This window comes from Ptychodera flava, chromosome 18 (assembly GCF_041260155.1).
Source record: "Ptychodera flava strain L36383 chromosome 18, AS_Pfla_20210202, whole genome shotgun sequence".
In the NCBI taxonomy this organism is placed as follows: Eukaryota; Metazoa; Hemichordata; class Enteropneusta; family Ptychoderidae; genus Ptychodera; species Ptychodera flava.
In genome coordinates this window covers 21587740-21601963 of record NC_091945.1, presented here as the reverse complement: position 1 = coordinate 21601963, position 14224 = coordinate 21587740, and the positions used below count along the sequence as shown (strand labels likewise).

The following is a 14224-nucleotide window of genomic DNA, read 5'->3' as shown; positions in this document are numbered from 1 at the left end:
TGCGTTAAACAAGAGACGTATTATGCAATCATTATCATTGCAATGGTAACCGCACTGCCCACCTTCCACTTGCAAGCTGAAAACTGTAGCGTCCGTCTAAAATCTGGCAATTTTTTATTCTAATTATTGACACAGGGGGCGCTCTTCTATAATTCCATCCCAGCATTCTTTGCGTATGCCACCATTCATATGCACGACAGTTTTCTCCCTTTATCTATATTAACGATATTTTGTATCAGCGACAAGGTGCATAATAACATTTACTGGCTAATAAGAGAGGTATATTTTATAAAAGGCATGTTACATGTATATAATGGTAATTTGTTTCGTATTTGTTTATTTACGAGTACTCAAAAAAAAAAAAAACATGGCGGCGCCCATGAAAGAAGGGTACACTTCCGGTTACTAGCATAGTATATTATGAATAAGCGCATGCGTAGTCAGTAAGCCGCTGGCGCGACTTTTAATTCACATCATGTTTATGATTAAATATGAATCTTGCCGACTTGGTCAGTAATAGTAGATGATTAGATGTTTTATAAACCTCACTTCAACCACCACTGAGATCCATAGATCTTTATGCCATACAACACTGCATGATTTCACAGAGTCATCGATTCAAACAATCTGTGACAGAACTAACATGAATCAGCTTCTACAATACAAGTATGACTTCTGAAAAAAACAAGGGTTTTTAACTTGCCTTCTTCTTGACGATCCACCTGGACTTCTGCTGTATCTATGTCTATCTCTCTTTGATCGTCTTCTGTGTCTTCTTTCATATCTGTCGGAACTGACCGACCGACTGCTGCTTCGGCTGCGACTGCTGTAAGAACTCTCAGAGTAGCTGCGTCGGTGGCGCCCTCGCGGGGCTGGACTCCTGCTTCGCGAACGAGACTCAGAGCTGTAGCTTGGACTGCGGCGAGACCTGTGATGACTTCTGTAGCGCCGCTGCCGCCGTCGCTTTTTCTTGCGAACTGGGCTCGGACTCCGGCTGCGACTATAACTACTCCGGCTGCTGCGCCCTGAGCTGTAGGAGCGGCTTTCGCTGTCTGACACCGGCTTCTTTTTTGGTTTTGCTGCCTGTGCTCGTTTGACCTTTTTCACTGGTTTTGCGGTAGACTTAACCTGCTGCTGAACAGACTGTGCGTCCTTCTTGTGCAACTTCTGCAATGCTTTCACTGCAACCTGCCCAGCACCTTTCACTAACGTCTTCTGCGTCTTCACAACAACTTTTTCTGGCGTGGTCTGCGTTTTCTTTTCCACCAGCCTTGGCTGTTGCGCTAAGCTAAGTGTTCGCCATTTGATTTCAATAGAAGACTGTGTCTTATCTTTGCTGCCTTCACACTCTTCCTTCACATTCTGCGCATGATTGTCAATAGTCTTTGCTTTGTCATTGTTCTGCTTTGCGGGGGCCTGTTCATTATCTTGCTTTTCAGACTTTATTTCCGGACCGGTTGTGTTTGCTTTGTTTGGGACGCTTTGCACATTTTGAGAACTCTTCTCCTGTTTGCCCTCAGTGAGTTGCGCTCCGTTTGTTCCGTCTTTGCTCGCGGTCTGCACCTGCCCGTCGGCGGTGGCCTTATCTGTGGCCCGTTTGCCATCTTTGACATCTTGTGGCTTGCCACCTTGCTTTGGATCACTCTGAGTGTGAGAGGCTTCCTTCCTCAGGGCCGCTGCTTTCCCCCTCGCCCTTTTTATGGCGTCATCAGTGATCTGGAGAGTTTTAATGCTCAGTTTGTGCTGTGCCGATGCCATCTTCTGAGCATCTTGCCTTGACCCGTACAGGAACTCATCCTCCTCCTCAACTCTTGCCCGCCGTTCCTCTTCCGTCTCCACTTCTTCATCCTCTTCCGGAGGCTCCCACTTGAACTTCTCTTTACTTTCCTTTTTCTTGTCTTTCACAGCTCCGTCACCTGACGGTCCCTTCTTCCCAACAGCCCTGGTCTCTCGATCAGACACGATCTCTCCTTCACTCTGTGATGGACTTCCACTGGGTGTCTGTGGTTGTCTCCTGGGGCTGGATCTCTCCGGTGAGCTGGCATTCAGCCTGTGCTTCTGGGGCAGGTGTTTCACAGTTGACTTGTCGCTCTGTGCTGTTTGCCATTGTGACTGTGCCCCCTTGGGAGACCTTTGTGACGATGTGGTTTGCTGTCTAGAGAGACAGGACATACAGCTTAGTTGGACTTACCATACAAATTTCATATTATTGTAGGTTAATTTGAAAAATTTTTAAGTATTGAATCGTGACCAGTTGTTCTACAGAATTTCCTGTATCAAGATGTAATATTAAGTTGGGATTTTCTGTATCAAAATAAAATATTCATTGGAATTTCCCACATCAAGACATGTTACATTGGCAGACTTGTGAAAATGTGATTGTTGCAAAATCCCTGAAAGGAACAACTCTTGTGGAAAATCATGAAACAATGATTGCCGGAGACTTCATTGTGACAATTAACTTGCTCCAACGAATACCTGACTGATACACAGGGAGTGTCATTTTATCAGAGAACGTCACTTTGCATTTTACAGATGTCCTAATGACACAAACTGAGAGTACATTAAGGTGAGTTATGTACTGAAACAAAGCAGGAAGTCGCTTTAGAAAACAGTATTGTATAGCACAACAACACGTCCATGTACTATGCTAACCAAAACGACACTATCTAAACTGTGTAATCACAAGGTGCACTGTACCGCGCTGTTACATTTACAAATTTTGTCCCAATATTGATTTAATCACGACTTCATTCATCATCACTTTATCGCACAGAGTACATTTTATCACATTTTAAAGATTTTCGACAGATATAACCAACAAACTCAGAAACATACCACCTAAAAAATATGATATTTCGAATATCAAGACTCACTTTTCTGAACGAACTTACTGATTTCTGTCTGCAGAGTCTCTGCTGTAATGCTTGGAATTTTCCAGAGATACTGAACGGCTTGAGCTTCTTTCTTCCCTGTAGTCCTGATTGTCATCTGACTCCTCACCCGGGGATGCCTCTTTCAGTTGTCTGTGTGAAACAGCAGCAAGGCTAAATGCTCTCTCACACTCATTTTGGGTTAGGAAGTCTTGGAATTTGTGTTACTGTATTTCATTACATGCTACAATATCACACTTCTTGTATCACCAGAATTTTCAAATTAGAGTGACATGCCACTTGGCTTGACCTAAGTTAACCTGTTCACCCCCAATTCCCTGTAAAGAGGTCCACGTTCCTCATTGATAACAATGGGTTTGGGCCAAACCATGGTGGTAAAAGGGTTAATCTCAGTCTCGTAAAACCACATATTGGGATAGATTTATTACGTGCCTATTTTTTGATATCAACAAAAATGTATTGAACATTCTTTGACATGTTAAGAGATCTCTTCAACCACACCCCTGGCGATACATTCAAATGTCCTTTTTCTCTGTTTGTATGTTTGCATGTCAAAGCATACCTTCCTGCGTCTTCGTGTTCTGATGGTCTTGGTTTCCATGGTTTCTGGCCAGGTTTCCAGTGAGTTGGTGGCGGGCTGTCATCAGACCTCTCCTGGAGTCTTGGATGTAACCCAAAAAGTACCACAAAATCAATTGGATATCTCCCCAAAATGCCAGCCCTGACAAAGTGATCTGCCCAGTATCATTGAACTCTATTGCGATCAACAGAGCAGCATTAGTGTCATTAAATTAACTGACAATACGCGGTAAAAGCTTGAAACACACATTGATACCGTTATCTTTTTCCCTGTATATAATTCCATCCATTTTATTAACAACAGGAAGTCAACTCCAGATATTACGATATCCAAAACGATTGCTCGTTCTTCTGGTAGGACAGACAGATATATGACACACACACACACACACACATGCATACATACCGGTATATACATACATACAAAGACACACAGGCAGATCTATACAACACGGTGACATACAAAACAAAGTTTTGAAAAGACAGAAACACATGACATGCTGAGAAGGCCTCGTGCAAATAGTATGGTTCCAGTTACCCTACCTTACCTAGTGTTTTTACTTACAGTGTGGCTGCCATTTATTTCCTACACACTATTCAGCTTTTAGACCCTCAAGCTTCACTTGTGTACTGAATACAAAATGTACCTGTGTTGAAGATTTGCTGATGACCATGATTGCAAATTGCGGCAGGGCCACAAATTTCTCAATGACTGATTTGAAAATTTATCCTAAACTGGTTTCATAAACAGTCACAATTGGGAGAATTATTTTTTTAAAACTCTGCTTTTCTGAAAGGTCAACTCTAGGTCATCTCATCTGATAATACACTCCCTTATGCAAATCTGGCTAGTTGACCCCTTAGCTAGACAGTTACATTCTGTGTGAATCGACAATGGGTGGCCCTGCATGTGTGACCTCAGGCTGAAAAGTTGCCTCTGTTGACTTCAAATTTTGAAATGTGACAGCTGACATAGCATAAATCTGAGCTGTAGCAAATGGAAAGTACGTAATACTGGTAGTGGGATCATGTACTCCAGGTCAAACTGCACAGATTGAACGTCATTTTGCAAAATTTCACAAGACTAGAAAAAAATTTAAAAGAAGGGGAACCGCATGTGACTAGTCTGAGAGGGACTTTGTATGATTTTGTATAAGTACAAAATTGCTGTCAATTTCATCAGTTTTGAAGAAAGAGAGAGAAAGAAAGAGAGAGAGAACCTCCCATCACCAGCAATGCCTTGATATTATCATAATTTCAAAGATTTCTAGAGTAATAAGTTATCACAATTATAAGAATGCTTAATCTGCGTGACAGTTTACCAAGGCAACTTGAAAAACATTAAAACGTGATGGATGTTACAGGATGTCTTTTGTCATGAAGTTATATGACCCAGATTTTTCTCAAAATGACCTTAAAGTTTAGCCTTGAGATCCCATTATGTCAAAAGCATGACACTGCACCTCCTTGAATACTGAAATAATTCAGACTAATGCATACGGCTACAATGGTACGAAATGCTTTTATTTTGCGTTTAACATTTTTTGTTTATATGGCAGTTACATTTAAGCAGCGGCTTGTAAGTTTTGATGTGAGTTAGTTTCCGCCTGAAGACTGTGGCTCTTTGGAAAAATCCTAAGTATCTATATCCTCTGAAATTCCACACTATCTACCAAAGCGGCTCTTGGTTGCGTTCATTTGCGTGCCAATTGTGTCGAATGTGTCGCGTAGAACTGGCACTGAGTGAGCTTCAGCGGAAGTTTAAAACTGTGGAGCCAATGTGAATGGAATGTAGGGATGAAGGGGGCAATAACCCATGGTTTTCAGGCCCTACGGACAGAAAGAAAAACAAATTGAACCGTCAGTTTGATATTTTGAAATGATAGAAAAGAATAAAAATGCCTAGCTATTTTATAGCATGTTACTCTGATTTTATTAAGGCCTACCTACCTACCTACCCTACATGTAATTTTTTTGTAACAGGAACCACACTATTTCCGCCTAATCTACTTTTGTTGGCATGTGTGACTCAAACTCACTGTTTAATCCTGTCTGCAGTAACGTCATGAGAAGATGCTGATCGCTCCGATCGGTATTCCCCGCTATCCGAGGAGTCTCTATCCCTCTCCCTGGAGCGAGATTTCCAAACTTCACTTTCTGAGCTCTCCTGGTGTCTTTTACGCCTCTTGGAATCCTTCTTGTGTTTGTGGACCTTCTTTTGTTTTGACCTGTGAACAAGAACACAAAGATAAGTTGCACACCCCTCTCATTCATAACCCCTCCATGAGTTCAGGCGGAGGGTAGAAAAAACTGAACCGTAATGAACATTGATGTTAAAACACACGCACACACAAGAAAAATTCATTAAACACATGCAATACCTGGGCATACCAGCACACGATGAAAAATTGACAAACTGTTTAAATGTGAGTTAGATGCATTATTGCTGGTGTGGGGCAGAGTTCAGAAGGGTATTTGGACATCCACAAGATATAAACTACACTACAGAAAGCAAAATTGTTGTCCTGGTGAGGTTAAAAGTGGTAACGAAAATTGAAAACATGACTTGCATTCCAGTGATCTGTGAGAGAAACTACATCGATCCATTATTGCAAGCAAAGCATGATACGCAACAAAAAGCAAGCCTCCAGTAATTTACACTGTTAACATGCACATGATTTGAATCAACATACCTGTATGCGTGTTTATCCTTTTTGTGTTTCTTGTGATCATGCTTTTTCTTCTCTTTGTACCGTCTGGCGTCCTCAGAATCACTGTAATCATCACTGTCTGAATGCCTGTCATGTCTTCTGCGTCCACCTGTCCTGTAATTATTGAAAAGAATTTCCGTTTGTTTTTGGATGTCAGACCTCAGTAATTTGAGGACTGTTCAACCTGTTCACCCCCAATTTCCTTTGAACAGGTCCACAGTAACCACTGATAAGAATGGGCTTGGGCCAAACCATGGTGGTGAATGGGTAAAATATTCATGATCTCTTTCTTGTGGTGGCATTCAAGGTACAGTCAGCATTTCTTGACTTCTGCCCTTTCACTCTTTCTCATGAAAATTATTAGTTCTTTACAGATCTGCTCGCTGACATACGCCGCACTGACAACCATTACAAGACTGTCCTCAACATGTCTGTGGGCACGACACATGAAATAACCTTCAAGTGCGTGCTTTATCAGGCAAAGGTCAGAAAATCTGTTTAGCATGTAATGATGTTTGTGCCCGAATCATATCACAATCACAGTTTTGTAGATCCTCATCATCAGTGTGCTCTCTAAGCCAAGTTCAAAGGCCATGGACTCAACAGTACTCTGTGTCACAGGGAAATTTGAAGGTATTACATTATATGGTGTAGGGCTGACACGTTCAGCCATTACTGCAGTGCATAATTGTGCTAAGGCTTACGTGACAAGACTAGTCTTCAAAGCATTTAGTATGCTACAACAAGACTAACATGAATGCATTCTTCCATGCCATTAGATGACAATTTATCTTGGTCAAATCAACAGCCAGTGTCAAGTTCACAATTATATGACACATGACATTCAATATCCAAATTCTAAGTTACAGCAATGCTGCAAATACATGTAATTCCTGAAACAATCAATGCCAACGGTAAACTCTTACTTTTTTCCTGAGGAAAAGTCGCCGGGTGAACGACCTCTCTGCCACCTGTCAGGTGACCTGACCCTCTGAGCTTCCTCTACTTCTCTGAAAGGTCGCGACCTCTGCTGTTCTTCTTTCCAATGGGGAGGAGTTTCGCTCCGTGACCTTGACCCTGAGGGTGATCTATACCTCTGAAGATCAGAAAGTTTGATATCAGTTCACTGTTGGTGAACATTTTAACTCTATGCTTCACATCAAAGTTATTACTTGGCTATATAAACAGGAAAAGGAAAACTTCTGTATGTATGAAAACACAGATTGATGCTTCCAAACTGCCAGTTTCCATGTATATTCAGGTACTGTATAAGAAAAGCAAATATTGTACACAGTTCACTAATACTGATTACACATATTGTTTTAAAATGTATTCAACATCGTTTCAAAATATTGTCTGCCGGGAGAAAATTTGTGAAATTGAGCCAGGATTAAGGATCTGTTTTCAATACGTTACTTTGAAACCAAAGGTATTACCGAAAATAACGTTACGGTAAGAAATTAATACAGTTCACTCTGCCAAACTTACAATGAGGCGGAGTTCATGGTGCAGGGACTGTGACTGAGATACTGCTGTAAGATGAGCTATGAAGTGAAAATACTTGACATTAAGGTCCGACTGATAATTGGATACAGAACCTACCAAATAATCAGAGCTAAATCAAGACTTCCAGAGGGTGCCACCAAGGGCCCCCAGGAATTATTCACATTATTTTACTTTGAAAGCGATGATTTGACTTACAAAGGTTCCCCGTCCTTTGACATTGCGTCCAGATTTGGACACCGCCATTGGTTTGTGATATGGCACTGAGCGGATTGGTCTCCCTGAACCGTAAGCTGGCGGTGATTTCACCCTTTGTTCACTGTTAGTAAGTGCAATAGAGAAGGAAAGTATAAACAACATGTTAACAAGATAATGGTCCATCTCCATCTCAAGGAGTTGCCTTTTTGTGATAGAATGACCTGACTGACATAATGACTGTGATTAGGGGAAAAATACATGCACAAACTGAAATATAAGACAAAAGCGAATATAAATAAAAAATATAGACTGATATAGATAAAGTACAGAATGCGCAACTTTATTAACACACAACTGTCCTATAACACCACTGCATACACTGTAGCCTTGGCATGACACTGTGCAATTACAAAAATTTCAAATTTAAATATCATAATTTCTGATAGGCACCTACACCAACAATGTATCAAACTGGGTCATCTGAGAATGTTCGTAGTTGCCCAGATAATGGACAAATCGGCTACACTGTATTTCACTGTTTATGCAAAACCACAGGCTATTCCTTCACAAACTTGATAAGCTCTCAACCCTTTTCTCAATGGATTAGGGTTCTCCACGAGGGGATTTTGAAGTGGGGAGGCCACCCTCAGTTTTTCTAGCAATCTATCCATTGCTTCATAACCATACAAAAAAATACACTTTTTCACAACAAAGGAATATGCAAATTATCATTATTTAATTTATTTCCCCCTGTTTTCCCAATCTGTAGGAAACATTAATGACAGTCTGAAGATGTTGGCCACTCACTTTTTCTCTTCCTTTGGTTTGTTTGGGTCTTTTCTCATCAGGAACTTATTGGCCGGAATTTCTGGAATCTCTTCCGGATTGATTGAACACATATACTGTGGTTCACTAGGCTTCTCCTCGCTCCCACTGGAAAGGAATAAAAGACAGGACTTTGAGGGATGTAATCTTCCGAACAGTGGCATCATGAAGATCATCAAAGACACTTCTTGTAGTCCTTGTTTAATTCTCTTGTCACGAACCAGGCTATAAAACATTTCTGCAGACTTGTTTGGCTCTAAACTTCTATTTTTGAGGAAAGAGTCACTGGTGTAATTAACTTTAAATGGTATATAACTTCTCAGCTTTACTGCCATAACAAGAACCTTCACAGAATGCCATTTGTACATGAGTGATTTGCAAAATTCCATGCTAATTATACGCTAATAAAACTCAAAATCTTGAATTTTTAACCATGAGTAACATTGTAACTACTTATTATCCTGGTATATCAAACGTCACACGCTCCAAAGGATTTAATGGTAACTCGCCGATGACGTTGCGGGCCACATAGTCATCACTGGACTGAAAGTGAACCGGAACTATTTTCAACTTGAAAATTTTTGGTTGTAAAAGTCTTGAAATTTCATGTTTTGCACAGAAAATCCGCTTTTGGAAAATTTTGCATAAAAATATTGATAAACCGCATAACAGTAGTTTAAATATATCAATGCGCCATTCGATGATGAAAATCGTTCTATTTTAACGTTTTTCGTCTAAAATGAAAATAAAGCATTTGACTATAATTTGCCAATAAACGTAAATATTTTGGTGCAAACTGAGTAAGAGAGGCATGTAATAAAAAACATTATAGCCCAAACAAGGAACTATGTACCCTTGGGGCAGGAGACCATTTGCCCTCCTTACGTCGGGCAAATGGTCACTTACCCTCGGGCACATAGTCCCATGTTTGGGCTATAATATATGTTATATACACTGAATACTGGAAATTTCCAGCACCGTATTGACTTCCCATGTACCTTCAGTGCTGGAAAATTCCTGTGAAATCATATGTATGTTCACGGAATATTTGGTGCAGCAAATTTACCTCATTAGATATGCAAGACGTTAAATCTTTTTCCTGTTCAGAACAGATTTACCTATATACTTGAAAAGATCATTTAAGACGCTCCATATCAGCAGGAGTCATTCTCACTGAAACATGTCACATGTACCCAAGGTATATTAAGGTAGAATGCGCCTCAGGGACAGATATTCAGACTCAAAAATGTTTATAACTGTTTTGTGGTCTATCACTTGTGAGGACTCATTTTGATGCTTGCGGAGTTAATAAAGTTTTCACAAGCTTATTTTTCTGAAAATCGAAATTTAATTTCCCCCCACAGAGTTAAAACAGGGATGGTGGCCATTTTGAATTTCAAACATCTGTAAGTGTTGGGTAATATTTTTCTCTAGTATCAAACGTTTCACGGTGACCCCTGATTTTCATTCTTGATTTCAAAAGGTTATAGTTTACAATTTCCTTAAGGAAACATGGAGTAAAACCTTAAGTCTTTCAACTTTGAGGCACATGCTACCTTAAACACATACGTTAGTCGTCATGAACAAAAAAATAACAAACCTTCCACCCATTTCTTTCTTTCTGTTTTTCTTTCTCTTCTTCTCCCTCTTCCGCCTCTTGGCTTCTTTCCTCTTTGCTTTCCTCCTCTTCCTTTCAGCTTCACTGTCTGTACTCTCACTGTCGCTGTCACTGTCGGAGTCTGACGATGAATCCGAATTTTCGGAATCACTGCTGGAATCACTCTCTGACACTGATGTACTGACTTTCCTTTTCTTGGCTGAATAGACCAATGAGGATAATTGTATCATATCAGCATATTGATGGCACAGATACAGTAAACTGATTGGTCAAGATGTAAAAATAACCATGCAATATTCAGGATATAGCACAGTTAGAATATGCGCAAGCTCTATGCTAGAAAAAATCCCAATTTATACTTTTCACACCAAAATTTCAATATACTGTTGTGATATAATAGCAATAAACTATCTCAGCAACAGGTATACCATGAGATTTTGACCAGTTCACTCCATATATGCACTTGCTGTCGTGAACTTGTCAAAACCTTGTGATATACGTGTACTATTGCTGGGTGTGGTTTATTGCATACATATACAAGTTGGGAACATGCTGGACAAAAATTCTCTTAAGGTCTTGGGTTCAGCCACTCAATCCATTCTTACTGATCCTTTTTTCATTTTAAAGAAACGTTATTAGTTCCTCACCTCACTTACTGGGGACAGAACAAAGAAAGTGAAAGCTATCTTTGAATAAATTGCAGAATTCATTTCTTATTACATTTTCTGCGAAGAAAACTGCTCAGCAAATCATGAATTTTTAAAAAGGGTAATTAATCATGTCCATGGACTAAATATATAAATAAAATATCTTAAACATTAAAGCAACATTCTGTCTGGCTTACCGTACCTAGAAGTATCATATCCTTGTGTTAACATTTGTCTACACGTAATGCAATTTAGAAATTCACATTTTATGACACAAGGAGCAGTCTCCTATGCATTACTAGAAGGCAAAAGTCATGACCTGTGTCACGAGACACTGAACACACATAAAGCTGTTTGAGGTTCAAGCTCACTTTTGGTTCTCTGTTTCAGGACCAGCTCCCCACAGTTGGCTATCCTGATGTCTGCATAGGGTCTGCTGTTGGCGTCAGTTTTCTGGGATTCAATATCTCTGACCAGCTGCATTCCGTCGATGACACGACCAAAGACCACATGCACTCTGTTTGACAAATGAGAAAACTGGAAATTCCGCACATAGGAATCATGGAAGCCCTTGGCACAACTCTATTATCAACAGGTCCATACACAATAGGTGTGGCCAAAACCAGTAGACAAAAGTTAAGGTAGAACTCGCCTCGGGGACAGATATTCATACTCTCAAATTTCGACAATTTTTTTCTGATCTACCACTTGTGGGGGCTCATTTTAAAGCTTTTGGAAAAAGAAAAACTTTTACTATCTCATGTTTTAGAAGAGCCAAAATTTAATTTTTCACCCATAGAGTTAACATGACGGCCATTTTGAATTTCAAATATCTGTAAATGTTGGGTTATTTGATTCTGTAGTTCAAAAATTTGCATGGTGACCCCCAATTTTTATTCTTGATTTTGAAAGAGAATTGTTAAAAGATTCCTTAAGGAAGGTTTTAGCAAAAGTTTAAGTCTTTCACTTTCGAGGTGCATACCACCTTAAATGGAAAGAGGTTATTCACTGTTGGACTGACACAGTAGCATCACAGTGAATGTTAAATATTTAAATTTCAATCATGGCAGGTATTCCTCCAGTTACATACACTTAGCTTCCTGTAAGAATGCTGCCTTTCTAAGTTTCCTGTTAAAATGTTGCCTTTCTAAGGCATACTCAGCTCTTTTACTATCTCACAAAACGGAGTTAAAAAATTTTCTTAAAATTTTCAACTTAACCTGACCAACCCAACACTTCAGTGTTTAGTTCTTACCCTACCAATTGTCTGGTGTATGGCTAAGTCATTCATATTTTGAAAATGATAGTATTCCCTCGACAAATCGCGAGTTCATGCTCACTAAACCTTTACAACTGTGAATTAAATTTAACCCTTTCACCACCATGGTTTGTCCCAAAGCCATTGTTTTCTATGGTAAAGTTGGACCTGTATACAGGGAACTGGGGGTGAAAGGGTTAAAGGCATCACTGAAACTGGCCTAGGGTTAGGTTTCCATTAAACTTACCCATCCAGATGTGGCGCCGGTTTTGTGGTACTGCAAGGGTCAGATTAGGTACACACAGAGAGGAGAGACGGCACATGGAAAAAACAAGCAACAGGGTTGAAATGTTAGCGGTGACATTGCAAAGGAATACAAAACAGATGACCATCACACAAACCCGTAATCAAAATGACACAGTTGGATTCAGATATACATTCTTGCCACATATGTACAGTTCATTATTGACCTGTAAGCATTTTTTTCTCAGAGACAAAAATCACTCTTCTGGGTTTTTTTGGCAAAACTTAGTAATCGGTGATACTTTGAGACATATCAATGCCTTGGCAATTCTTTAACAACACTGTGTAACTTGAACCACTTTCTTTACACATACAGACAGCAGCTACGCTTAGCTTATAATTTGAGTGTGTCACAACATAAGAGACTGTTTTCTGTGATTTCAGTCTTAGAACAATCTAAAAACTACATTGCCACAATAAACTACAACGTGAAGGAATTCTGACATGAGGGGTTCTCCCTTGGGGAGTAAGCATGTTGTGGGATTTAACAAAATAGGAAAGGAAAAAAAAATGGTATGTGAGTGCTGGCGTAGACACTATATTGTTTGGAGCCAATTACCTTCAACTTTCTGGAAAGGTACATGAAATTCTGTAAATAATTTTATATAAATGGCAAAAAGACAAAAAAGGTCATACAAAACTGATACAAAAGTTACACAATCATAGGTGGTTAGTACAAGACCCCCTAGGCAGTGCTTTAGTATCAATAGCAAACAAAATCCTTTGAATTGAAACACCTTGCTGCTTCCCCCTGCATCAACTGATTGCTATCACTAGCATCGCACCTCGTGACAGAACAGTTGATGGAGGGGGATTTTTATGCCGGCCCAGGGGGGCTCACTCCGAATGTTGTGAGTTTCGCTTCCTCTCTGGAAGTAAAAGACAGTGCTGGTCAATTGTGTGAGTGCAATGAGGTTATATTCAAAGCAGCGGATGTTTTATAGAAGAGATACTAAAAAGCAAGTTATGGATCGAGCACTACAAGAAAATGAGCAAAGACTGCAACCATTGATTGATGCAACATAATTAGTAACTTGGTTTCAAGAAGGAACACGTCTTGAAGTACAAAACTTTTTTTTTACATTTTTTTTTTTACTTTACAGATTTAATGCAAAGATAGATCAGTATCATCAACAAAATGGCAAAACCATGCAGAATAGCTTATATCGTCAGTTAGTGATGAATTCCCAAGCCCCAAAGCATGATTCACTCTCATATCTTCTCTCTCTCTCTCTCTCTCTCTCTCTGTTTCTCTCTCTCTCTCTCTCTCTCTGTTTCTCGGTCGCTCGCTTTCTCACTCACTCCTTGGCTATCTCTATCTCTCGCTTGCATAGCTTGCCACACGCCAGTATTTCACCGCTGTGAGCTCAACTGAAGAATACCCAGCAGCTGTAAGCAAGCTAGACAGACCCTCCAAATCTCAGACCCATACACACAGGTAGAATTACAAACTTCTTTTTCAATGAATACTTACATAAAGAACTGAGATCCGTTACTATCCTTGCCACAGTTGGCCATGGAGAGGAGGAACTCCTGCTCATGTTTTAAGATGAAATTTTCATCTGGAAAAAGTATATCGTCAGGAAACAGAGAAAAGGGATACAGAACAATTAATGAACTGTACGGAGCGTGTGCGCATACACCAACCGATTCAAAATTTGTATCAAACATGGCCTCAAATGTATCAA

At 39.9% G+C, this 14224-nt stretch overlaps 1 protein-coding gene across 8 annotated transcripts in view; it reads right to left on the bottom strand.

The window, feature by feature from the left end:
• Positions 1–14224, bottom strand: part of LOC139117142 (peptidyl-prolyl cis-trans isomerase G-like) — a 30265-nt gene that overhangs the window by 8908 nt on the left and 7133 nt on the right. For 6 of the 8 annotated variants that reach the window (XM_070679997.1, XM_070680000.1, XM_070679998.1 and 3 more), the window contains 12 exons: positions 14011–14098; positions 12481–12510; positions 11347–11492; positions 10311–10527; positions 8693–8818; positions 7886–8006; positions 7111–7280; positions 6167–6298; positions 5513–5701; positions 3457–3555; positions 2895–3026; positions 704–2155 (listed from right to left, as the gene is read on the bottom strand). In XM_070679997.1, the coding sequence (XP_070536098.1) occupies positions 704–2155; positions 2895–3026; positions 3457–3555; positions 5513–5701; positions 6167–6298; positions 7111–7280; positions 7886–8006; positions 8693–8818; positions 10311–10527; positions 11347–11492; positions 12481–12510; positions 14011–14098 (2902 nt within the window). Of the gene's footprint in view, positions 1–703; positions 2156–2894; positions 3027–3456; positions 3556–5512; positions 5702–6166; positions 6299–7110; positions 7281–7885; positions 8007–8692; positions 8819–10310; positions 10528–11346; positions 11493–12480; positions 12511–13095; positions 13211–14010; positions 14099–14224 lie in introns of those variants that run through there. The other 2 variants (XM_070680003.1, XM_070680005.1) reach the window with 2 other exon arrangements.